This window comes from Plasmodium vivax, chromosome 10, assembly GCF_000002415.2.
Source record: "Plasmodium vivax chromosome 10, whole genome shotgun sequence".
In the NCBI taxonomy this organism is placed as follows: Eukaryota; Apicomplexa; class Aconoidasida; order Haemosporida; family Plasmodiidae; genus Plasmodium; species Plasmodium vivax.
The window spans coordinates 53,779-64,888 of record NC_009915.1 but is presented as its reverse complement, the minus strand read 5'-3'; the positions used below and the strand labels follow the sequence as shown (position 1 = coordinate 64,888).

Sequence of the window (11,110 nt, the reverse complement as noted above, 5' to 3'; positions counted from 1 at the left end):
CTTCATGTCAACTTTCTCCCCCCTTTGCCGCTACCCCTTTGCTGCTACCCCTTTGCTACTCCCCCACGCGGGCGTGCTCATACCTCTTCACCTGCTCATACAGCATATTATTTTTTTCGATAAAACTTTTTTTCTTGTTAATTTGTTCAAAAAGGATCTTCACGTTTTCCTGGACGTGATATTTTTTACGTGCATAAATAAATAAGTTAAAATAGATAAAAGACAATTTTAAAATTGAATACACATCTAAGTTATGACTGAACGTTATTAAAACGTGGAGGATGTGTTGTATGTCCTCATTTGGGGAGTTATTTTCTCCAGCCATTTTACGTTCTTCTGCCAGTTCTTCATTAATTTGGGAGTAAAAGTAAATGTACAAGCATTGGATGACCACTTCTTTGTTTAGCAGGTATATATAATCCTTAAACAGCGTGAGGCAGAACTGGTAAACTTTGAGGTGTTCAATTTGGCTATCATTTTTGAGGAGGTCCAAAAGTAGGAAAAGCGTAACAAAGGAGTGGTCCTTCATGCGTATCACGGGGGGGGTTCTCTGCCCCGTTTGCACTGTTTGCCCCCTTTTCACTTCGCCTGTGTAGGCGAATTTTTCATCCTTTGCTTTGTGCCCCCCTTCCTTGGCGCTTCTATCACCCAGGTGTATTACATATTCGTCGTTCAAACTGTTCGTCTCTTCAAAAGGGGTACTTACACTTACAGAATGGCCTGGCTTTCCATTTTTATCGCCACTTAAGGTGTACACATTTCTGGCCATAAAAAGAGTGTTATTTAGACTGGTGCCAAAATGGTACCTCCTTTTGGGACATACCTTTATCTCCCCTATTTGGGTAAACTTCCCCAAGAAGGTTTCAAATGTGAAGTAAAAATCTGCGCCCTTGTTAAAGTTGCACAGGAGGAACATAAAGTATAGGACCTCGTTTAGGTCCAGAAGTTGGCTATTTGAGAAGTAGCTTCGGTAGACCTTCTTCACACTGGGTAGCAGCTCATTTGAGATGCTATCATAAGCGCTTCTTACCTTTAACTGAAGCAGCGACTCGATCAGTTTATTCACCCTGGGAAGGGTGTCGAATTTGTGCGAGTTGTCCAAAAGGATGTTCCTAACAACTGTGTCCTGCATGAAGAGGTTGTACCTTTTTAGGTTTATGCAAATGTTTAGCAAGTTGACGATGTAGTCGTATGTTAAGGGGGGGGTACCCTCTGAATGGATATATTCGTAATTCCTTTTTAGCGTCCATTTGAAGAGAAAAATATTTGGTACTTTCTTTTTTAGCATGCTTAGGCATAGGTCATTTAGCTCGTCCAGAGAAAGGCTCCTCAGCAGGAGGAGGTTCATTTCAGCGGAGTGCAAATATTTTTCTTTAACCTTTTTGAAAATGTCGCTGCATGCAAAGTCGTTCTTACGCACCAGCTGTTTGTATATGTTTATTATGTGGTTTGCTTGGAAGGGGGTCAGACTGGTGGAGGTCCCTTCTTGCGTACCTTTGCGGTGGATGTCATCCTTGAGGTTGTTATTGTTCAGATTTTCTTCTCCATGCAGGTGCTTCTCCCCATTTTGGTGCCAATTTGGGCCATTCCGGGTGGATCTCCCCACACTTTCGATAATGCACGATATGTGAAGGGAATAAAAGGATTCCACGTTATTTTGCCCCTCCTGGGGGGTGGCATCTCGATCAGCGGTATCTCTGTTGGTGGCATCTTTCCCGGTGGCGTTTCCTTTGTGGCGGCCTCCCCTGCCGCCATAATTCGTGAGGGCGAACACCTCATTCGCTATGTGTTTAATTTCTTCGTCCGTACTTTGCAAAATTAAGTACGAAATGTGGCTTTTAAAAGTGAACAAGTCGAAATATTGGAAGAAAAAAGAAAAGGGAAGGTACGAAAAGTTGTTGTTATATATACACATGGCGGAGAGGAGAATTACAAACTCTTTATTGTACAGGTGGAGGTTTTGCAAAATGTTTTTTTCTATGCTGTTCATTATTTTGTTAATACTTCTCCACATTTGTGAAATTTCTGTGCATGTTTTTTTTTCCTCCTTTAGTTTTTCAAAATGGCTTAAAAAAATAAACGACGAGTTGAAAATCCTCGTGATGTCGTAAACGTTTTCGCATTTCGAAATGAGTTTATCGATGTGTGGTAATATTTGATTGTACAAATTTGTGTATCTAAAGGTGGTGTCCCCTTTTACAGCTATGCGGCTGTTCCTCATTTCGTTGCGGGGGTCCTCATGGGGGGGCTTCACAGGGGATAGCTTTTCCCCTTCATCTAAACGTCCACTTTGTGTAGTGAAGCGCGTTATCACGTTTAGCTCCTTCGACATAATACTGCAGAGGAGCATTCCCAACAAGTGTATATTCAAAAAGGAGCAATTCAGCCACGATTTTATGGCTTCCACGTTCACATATCGGTAATCATTCAGCCTGCATTGCGCAAAGAGAAAATAAATCATATTTTTAACCTCCCCATTGAGGTTTTTCTTATTTATAATAAAATTGTAACGTGTGAGAACTGTGTCTTTGATGGCCAATTTCGTCACGTCATCTTCATGGAGCATTTGAAGATCCATTTGGTCTATTTTGCAAAGGTAGAGGGCACTATTTTTAGCGCAACAGTAGGCAAGCAGTATGTTTAATATATTTTTAAAATCGCCAATTTCTGAGCTTTCCTTGTTTGTAAATAAATTAATGACGCTATTTAGGAAGGGGAACCTCCTCAGGACGGAGGCGTAGTACAACATCTTGCACAGCAGAGGAAGGTTACGCTCATTCGTTGGTATGTTTCCGTTTAGCAAGTCTTTTTCAAGTTTGACGAAAATGTTATCGGCGAGGATTTCAATTTTGTGAAATAGTCTTTCCACGTGAGGGGGAGGTACAGATGAGGTGCTTCCCTGTTCCGGCACGTTTGCCTCAGGTGTGCTTCCATTTTTGTGAGTTAGAAGCGATAGTTTAGTACACACAAGGGGATTTTCCCCATCATTATTGGCTGCTCCATTTGGGGCGCTTCCTACCTGTTCAGAGGGGAGAAGCGGTGTAGTCCCTGTCGTCACGTTAGCCTCCTTCGCATGGACATCCATCTTCGAAGCATAATGTACGCCGTTCACCCCTTTATCATCCACCCTTTTGCGCGCGAAATAGTGCTGACTGTTCAGGCAAATTTTGTAGAAGGACCTTACGAGGAGGAACACATTTTCCACTTGAAAGTTTTGAACATAATGTCTGTTAATGATACGAATTAGTAAGGTGATCATTTTATCATTCAGAAGATTAATTTCTGAATATACATAAAGCAGCAGTAGGGAGGTGCTGAAATCGATTTTGCTGTGCAGAAAGTGTTGGACGCTCCGAAGGTACACATCTGCATCGCTATAAAAGGTGCACATGTCAAATAGGATCTTTACAAGGGTGCCATCGGTGAAGTGGATAGCGGTAGGTGATGGGTTCGCCTTGTTCGTCTTGTTCGCCTGGTTCGCCTTGTTCGCAGAGTTGTGGGTAACTCTCTGCTCTCTAGCATGGCCAAAATGAGTCAGTAGCTCCTTTTCTATGTGGCTAACCAGAATGTCATTTTTAATTTTCATCATTTTGAAGATCTGACAGAGCATTAAAATTTCTTCACATTTTAGAAGGTTTTTTTTTTTAATTATTAGGTTTAGAAGGAAGGATATGTACACATTATCGCTGAGGTTTGATTCACCCTTCTCTTCCTTCTTCCCATTTGAACTCACAATTTGGTTGATGTTCTGAATGGTGAAGTACAGCAGAATGTTGCATATGTGGTGGGGGGCGTAGTCGGCCAGTTGGTTTTTTGGACCACCAGTTTTGTCACCTCCATTTGTGTCATCTGTGAGGGGATTTTCTCCATCGTGGTGGTTTTTCTGCTGAGCGGGACAATGCTCCCTTAACCTCCACACATCAACTTCGCCCAAGAACTGCCGCACTACAGCGTTGACGTGGTCATTTCCCACCAATTTTAGTTTGTAGAAGGCGTTAAAAAGGAGGGAATAATTCACAATATCGATCTGCAAGCCGTTTTGAAGTATGATGGGCAGGAATTTATTAATCAATTTCATATCTTTAATTTTCAATTTTGCATGCGCATTTAGGATGATAGAAAAGGACTTCACATCGATGAATGTGTAATTATTAATTAAATGGTTATTGACATATTTAAATAAATAGACCACGTTTTGGTTATTTTCCACCTTGCTAATTATGTTGTACAGTTTTACAATTTCCTCCAGATGAAATTCGCTCAGTTTTGTTATTGCTACTTCGATAAGGCAGTGAAAGGTGCTTTGGTAGTTATTTAGGTGGGCGTTTTGTATATACAACTTGATTAACAGGACAATCTTGGGTGGGGTTAAAAATTTATAAATCATTTCTACTCTCTTGTTAATCTGTTTGTAAATGGTCACATTGGTAATATTCTCCCTCGACAGTAAGCAGCTGTATCTGTACAATTCGATGCAGTTCATATTGTAAATATTTTTGTTCACATTTTTATTCTTCTGAACGAAGGAGTAGTTTATTTTTGTCAAACGGAGCATGCTTTTGTTTCGGACCAGGTGTTGTGTCCACCTTTTATTCCCCCTGGCGTTGATCAGCGTGCAGCAATCACCGCACAGGCTTTCCGCTACTTTTTTTATCATTTTGCGGCGGGGTGGGCCAGCAGAGTCGTACTGTCACAGCAGAACGGGGGTGGCCATTTTGTTAGGAAGAATTGGCGTCGGCGGTGGTGTAGGCCGCGGTAACTCCCTTTCAATCTTCTAAAAGAGCATTCCAGTTGTGCGTTTGCCAAGTGGAGGACTTTCCGTGCCACACAAATGCGCTTCTCTATCATGTGATCCAGTTTTTCCTTTAAAATTCAGCAAAGTGACTGTTGGCGTATCCCTTCCGTGGCCAACGGTCCACAGGAACGGCGTCATGTGGGGAGTTCCAACTTATGAGGTGCAATTTTGGCGTGGCCAATTTGTGATGTTAAAAGGGGAGAAGTTGAGGAAGAAAGAAGTGGGCAATTCGCACGCGAAGTTGGGCATGCCCTACTAATGTTCGTACTGTGAATACCCATTTGGGGTGAAAACCTTCCCACTTGACGTTACGCCCATTTGTGATGGCCTCGCGAGGTGCGAACGAGGATCCCGCAAAAGGTGAACTATGTTGCAGGAGGTGCTGTGCCATTTTTTTTTTTTTTTTTTGCTTTTTCCCCGCAATGTTATGCTGTCAATGGTTGCCATTTTGGGTGATTTTTTCTTATGGAGATATGTAACATGAAAACGGCCAAAAAGGCGAAAAAAAGCAGTGTGCATTTTTGGGGTTATTCCCAAATTTTTGTAGCACTAATGGTATGGGACATACTAACTGGGGAGGGGAAAAAAAAAAATTGCAACATTTACACAATTGCGAAGAGGATAATCCACCCACAGCACAATAAATTGACGCATTTTATTGTTTTTCTTTTTTTTCTACCCCCTCTTTTTGGTCTTTTTCACACAATTGACGAGCGTGGCGCTAGCTATGCAAAGCAACTGCGAAATTTACTCCTCCTGATGAAAGGAAACTTTGCACGTTTGGTTTTCCTGATCTATTGGTCACTTCCTCCTCCGTTGAGTGCCTCCATTTTTTGCAACTATGGGGAATATTTTAAGAATGGCAAATGCTACCCGTGTGAAGAGGACACCTACTCGAGTTACAGAAATGCTGAGAGCTGTTTTAGTTGTCCCCCTGGTAGCTTCAACAATAAGAAGTCTTCAAAATATATTTATGACTGTTCATGTGATGGCGACTTTTATTTGAATTACGTCGGCAATAGGTGTGACATGTGCTCCGACTTAGGCAACCGTTTTTATTGCAAAAGGGATTTAACCGAACTGTACGTAGACAATTTGGACGCCTTCTTTAAGCATAAGGATGAAATTACTGTTAACTACTTCGATAGGTGTGTTGTGAAAGAAAACAAAATGAATGTGTATCCCTTTATGAATAATTTGTATCTTTTTTGCAAAAGTCCGAATGTCTGCTTGGATACCTGTGGGAGGTGTTCAGAAAATAATGAAGGATTTATGTGTAATAATTGTGTGCAAAGTTATGACAAAAATATTTTTTTAAAGTATGGCACTTGTAGGAAGTGCTTCCACGTTATATTTGTCCTCCTCCAGATGGCAGTTTATCTTATCCTGTCATTTGCCTTTTTTTTAGTTCTATTTAAATGCATAAATGTAAGTCTTTACTTTTATCAAATTGATGTGTACAAAAAGGGGAGTATATACTTCCTGCACTACTTTCGCGAATTCATATTTTATGCATCCCTCATTTTGCTGCTAAGTTTTTCAAACGATTTGACAGAAACGGAGGGGGAGAACTACACCTTCTATGGGGGGGAGCAAAAAGAGGGACAACCCCACCTACACAGTGGAGATGCAAAGCTTCACTACCTTCTGAACATTTATTTGCACAACGCCTTCTTTGATATAATTAAAATTGTTCACTTGAATTTTCTTCACTTTCTCAAATTGGGCTGCCTCCACGTGGGCTCAAATCGCTCGAAGATATACTCCATACAAATTGTCACCCTCCTTGGGGGGGTACTTATTTTTATTTGCTTCACTGTAGTGTGCAATTTGATTTTTTTGTATTTGCGAAATGGGGGGCTCAATGTGGTGGCGGACCGCACAGGGGAGGGAGAAGCCGATTGGGTGAGTAAAGACCAAACGGACGGGTGTAAAAAGAACGTAGCCAGGAAGTTCGTGGACACCCTTTTGTACCCCCTACTTTTGCACAATTTCGTTTTTCAAAATTATGTTCACATGACATTTTTTTACAACCACGATGTTGTAGCATTTTTCAAGAAATCCATTCGAATATGTTATTATCAATATATGCACGTTTTTTTATACGTGGCTAACGCGATGGTTATGTTCATTTTTCTCTCCTCCTACATGTGCATTGGCCTGTTTAACTATAAGAGGTCTTATTACGACACCTCGACGGTGTGTTACGACGACTTACATTTGAGGGCCTCTAAATTTATGAATGTGCCAGTGGTCCTCTTTGCCTGCTTCCTATACTACGTGATCCTTTTTGTGTCTATTTATTCCAAACCAGCAGAAGTGAAGCGAAATTATCCGTACAGATATGTGTACGGATTGCACACCTTTTTATGTAAAGAGGAAAAGTATTACTACTATATTGTTAAAAATTTGTTCATTAACATTTTGTTTTTGTGTGCGATTCGTGTGGATGATCACTTGAGTTTTCTCATTTGCTTCTCCTTCGCGCTCCTTTTCTTCATCTCCTTTTCTATGTTCGTCAATCCGTACATCCAGACAGCAAAGTATAACATCAAATGGGAGAGTTTTTTTTTTATGTTTTTATTTTTTTTTAACATACAATTGGAACAGATACGATTAGTGACGTACCACATATGGCTGAGAATAATCCTATCCTTTGCTACTCTTTTTATATACGCATTTATATTGCTTTATTTTTTATATTTCATGTTGAAGGATGTGTACCTATATTTTGCCCTTTACATTATGTACGTGAATATAGAGGATGAAGGGGTAGCGGAAAATGCAAATATAGGGCCTTCAACTAATCCATTGATGGGTCAGTTTTATTTCTTTTACTACTTGAAGAACAACATGGGGGAGGATCTTTCCCATGCAGAGGGGAATCGAAGTAGAGTGCAAACGGGGGACGCCCACTCCATGGCCTTGGACAAATACCATGTTGAGGTGAGCAAATAGGGAAAAGACAAACAAAATTGATTACACAAAAGTAATAGCGTAATGGTGAAACGTTCTTTTTGTTTAACCTCAACATGATGATGTATATACCCCTTTTTCTTGCTTTTTCCTTCCGAAGAAGTGCCACGAAGTTGTGCCTCCCAAAGAGATGGACTACATTTCCCACCATTGCGTGTTGATATCCCCATTCATTGCCGAAACGATCGTTCAATTGTTATTCATAACGAAGAATATAAATCACATAATTCGCTTAAGGGGGAACGACTCGAATGTCAAAATATACAACTGCCTGTTTGAGAACGGTTTAGCGATAAAACGAGGGCAAAAAAAAAAAAGCAAAATTTGTAAATGCTCAAATGGTTGGGAGCTAACGTGATATTTCTTCTTATGATTTTTTTAAAAGCTCACTGATGATAAAAAAAAAAGAAGAAGCGCCATTTTTACCTCTCCAATTTTTCCCATTCAGGCTACGTAGAAATTCAGAAAACACCCATTGACAGGTTTGTCGTCGCGGCGGAGCATATTTACAAGGACCTATTCCATCGAAATTATATTTCCTTTAGGACAGGAATGACGCGTCTGTTCACTGATTTGGTGCGAGACCTCAGATGCTTTAAAGACGTAAAAAAAAAGAAAAGCGATGAGTATAGGAGCTGCGTGGGGAAAGAGAATAACCTAACCACATTTAGGAAAATGCGATGAAGGGTGTTTGCTTTTCCACGACATCATTTTTTCTGCCCATCGCTGCTTCAAAAATGGGGCAACTTTAATCGCACTTTCTACGCAAAATGGGCAAAAACCCTTTGCGAAACGCGTTTCATTGAAGGGAATCCTCTTCTTAGACATAGATACTTGCAGCGCCATCTAAGAGGAGTGTCCCTAGCTCTAAAAATACACCTGCAAACATGCCAACACCCGAAGAGTTGGCAAAACACCCCCATCTTCACCATTTTCGCAGGTGTACATCCGAGAGTGTGTTGCCAAGCGAATCAGAGAAAAATACAAAATGGGCGAAATTAACAGACAACAAATTGTGTACGATGAAAATTATGAACAAAAACATATTAACACATTTCTGTACAGACTCCGCGGGGCTGACCAAAATGTGGACGCAAGACATCAAACGTTTTCGCAGCTATTCCCAGGTAGGGAATTACATGCACATGTGAAGAAAATGGAAAAAAATGCACGTGTTCCATTTGTCCCTCTGCAAACATACTACAAGGGGGGAACAGAACAAAACTGTGCACTTTAAAGACGGTGTGCGAAAATATGCACAGTTAATAACTAAAAATGCAAATAATGATTAATGTTTTCATTTTTTTCAAATGTAGATATGGGCAAAGCTGTACTTAAAAAAGCGTACAGGAAGAACCGCAAAGAGGAAGGGGAGGGGGAAGGGAAGCCAAAATTCATCGGTTAACATATAAATGATCCAAAAATGTGTCATGATAATGGCACTTGTAATGATGATAATAATCCGCATCATCCTTATGGCACACATGTAAGTAGTCTAGGCAGATTGGCTGAACAAATCTGTGTAGCTTGTCGAGTACGTTTTCATGGGTTTGTAAATTTCCCACTTGGACGCTGGAAAAATGTGCTTGTTTCTTTCGTACCACTTTTTTTCCACTAGCTTTCCTGCGTGCGTCTAAAAGGGGGGAAATAAATCAAAATGGAAAATGGAAAATGGAAAGCTCTGTTGTTCACTATTTTGTACTTGTGTTATAAGCAAATGTGTAGGGCAGCACATTTTCTTGTTAGCTGTTCACACCTTTGCTTATGCATACATACACATTTCTGCACACTTTTGAGGAGTGCTTTTTTTTTTTTTTTTCACTTACATCAGTCTTTTCCCTTCTTATGTCTGTAACCCCAGATAAATTTTCCACCGCGTCAAAAGCGAACAATGGCCCCGTTTTCCCCTGGGCTTTATTTTTAATTAACTCATAAAAGGTCAAATAATTCGGAAGAATAATATCTTCTTTCACAAACATTAGGGTTTCACAAGATGCCGATCTTAGGTGAATAAATTCGTTTTTTAAATTGTCAACACATTTATTTATGAATTGTCCTATCGTCGTTTTTTGCTTTACTGATATTTTTCTCCGATGGCCACTACCGTCGTAGTATGAGTAGGTTATTTCAATCGTTTTCTCTTTTTGTTCATTTTCTAGTTTGAAATATAATTCTCTTAACTCTTTTTTTTTCAATTCTATTTTTTCATCTCGCTCCTTGTCTTTTAAAAAGGAAGTGTTTACCGTTGGGTCCTTCATGATTTTCTTGAATGGCTTATTTTTGTCTGTGCCGTTCTTGTCTGAATCTTTTTTGCCCGAATCATGTTTGTTCCTGTTTCCCTCACTGGACGGGTCACGTTGATGAGAGGGGCTTTCTGAGGCATCCTTTTCTTCTTCCTGCGAAGCGCCCTCATCAGAGTGGTTCTTCCGCTCGTTGTCACCACTGTTTTGATCTCCACCACGGTTATGGTCACCATTTCCATTTCCATCCTCTTCACCGACTTCTTCCTCCTCTTCGTTTTCCTCATCATCGCTGCAGAAAGACAATTTGAGGTTTTTCTTCTTACTATCTTTGTCCCCCTTGGCCTTTCCGCTACGATGGCTGTCCTTCTCCTTGCCATAAATTCCACTCTTGATTTGTTTATACTCGTGAACGGTTCTCAGACCAACTGTTTCGCTGATTAGCTTGTCATCTTCATTTTTATTTTTAACAAACATTTGATTAAGTTTTGGTGCCATCAGCGTTTTCTTTTTAATGTTTTCCTTCTTCTCCAAAAATTCCTTTTCCTTCCTTTTCCTTTCCAAAATGTACTTTTGAACTTTTCCATTTTCGCTATTAATTAGGCTGTCAATTAGGTCCGCGGTGTTATCAGGTTTTCTGAAGTTCATCTTGCAAAAGTGGTCATTCGTTGAGCGGCAAAACTTTTTATTTCTGCTTTTTGTTTTTTCTGCCTCTTCCGATTTTTCTTCCTTATCTGGAAATGCCTCACATATATGTAAAAATGTTCTTTTTGGTAAGCGGCACAAAAAATGTATCAAAATAGTGGCCTTTTTCCAGTCATTTTTTTGCAATTTTATCTCACGCTATGTTTTATAAATTCGTTCAGCGGTGCTTTGCTCGGTTTGCTATTTTGAGCAGAACGTGTTTTTATACCAGGCCACATGGTTAAATGCGTGTATACATATCATATGAGTATATGTAGTACATATGTAAACATGCAATTCTGTGTTTGTTTGCATGAATGTATTTTTTTTTGGAAGGAAACACGCTGCATAGCGTTACTACAAAGGGTCAAAAAATTACCGCCAAAATGTCAGTTAATTTCTTATTTTTTTTTTT

At 40.0% G+C, this 11,110-nt stretch overlaps 3 protein-coding genes and 1 non-coding gene across 4 annotated transcripts, besides 11 other annotated features; 1 reads left to right on the top strand and 3 right to left on the bottom strand.

Annotated features, from left to right (window-relative positions):
* Positions 1-55: 55 nt before the first annotated feature.
* Positions 56-4,657, bottom strand: PVX_079745 (hypothetical protein, conserved; the record flags this gene model as incomplete). The annotated part of the gene is made up of 1 exon (XM_001613607.1): positions 56-4,657. The coding sequence occupies one exon, from the start codon at positions 4,655-4,657 to the stop codon at positions 56-58; it is 4,602 nt and encodes a 1,533-aa protein (XP_001613657.1).
* PVX_079748 lies at positions 2,036-2,108 on the bottom strand. Its single transcript has one exon. It is a non-coding gene; the product is annotated as a tRNA-Phe (tRNA).
* Positions 3,471-3,498: a microsatellite.
* Positions 3,767-3,820: a microsatellite.
* Positions 4,658-5,146: 489 nt separating the features above from the next.
* Positions 5,147-5,176: a microsatellite.
* A 26-nt stretch (positions 5,177-5,202) lies between these two features.
* Positions 5,203-5,376: a microsatellite.
* On the top strand, positions 5,261-9,176 carry PVX_079740 (hypothetical protein, conserved; the record flags this gene model as incomplete). Its single annotated transcript, XM_001613606.1, has 5 exons — positions 5,261-7,741; positions 7,872-8,055; positions 8,220-8,410; positions 8,712-8,898; positions 9,088-9,176. The coding sequence occupies 5 exons, from the start codon at positions 5,261-5,263 to the stop codon at positions 9,174-9,176; spliced, it is 3,132 nt and encodes a 1,043-aa protein (XP_001613656.1).
* Positions 5,397-5,427: a microsatellite.
* Positions 6,817-6,859: a microsatellite.
* Positions 7,083-7,125: a microsatellite.
* Positions 7,674-7,705: a microsatellite.
* Positions 8,302-8,327: a microsatellite.
* Positions 8,541-8,565: a microsatellite.
* Positions 8,755-8,782: a microsatellite.
* A 90-nt stretch (positions 9,177-9,266) lies between the features above and the next one.
* Positions 9,267-10,851, bottom strand: PVX_079735 (XAP-5 DNA binding protein, putative; the record flags this gene model as incomplete). Its single annotated transcript, XM_001613605.1, has 2 exons — positions 9,598-10,851; positions 9,267-9,404 (listed from the first exon to the last, which is right to left on the bottom strand). Exons 1-2 carry the CDS (start codon positions 10,657-10,659, stop codon positions 9,267-9,269), a joined length of 1,200 nt encoding a protein of 399 aa, XP_001613655.1. The 5' UTR covers positions 10,660-10,851.
* Between the last annotated feature and the right edge of the window lie 259 nt (positions 10,852-11,110).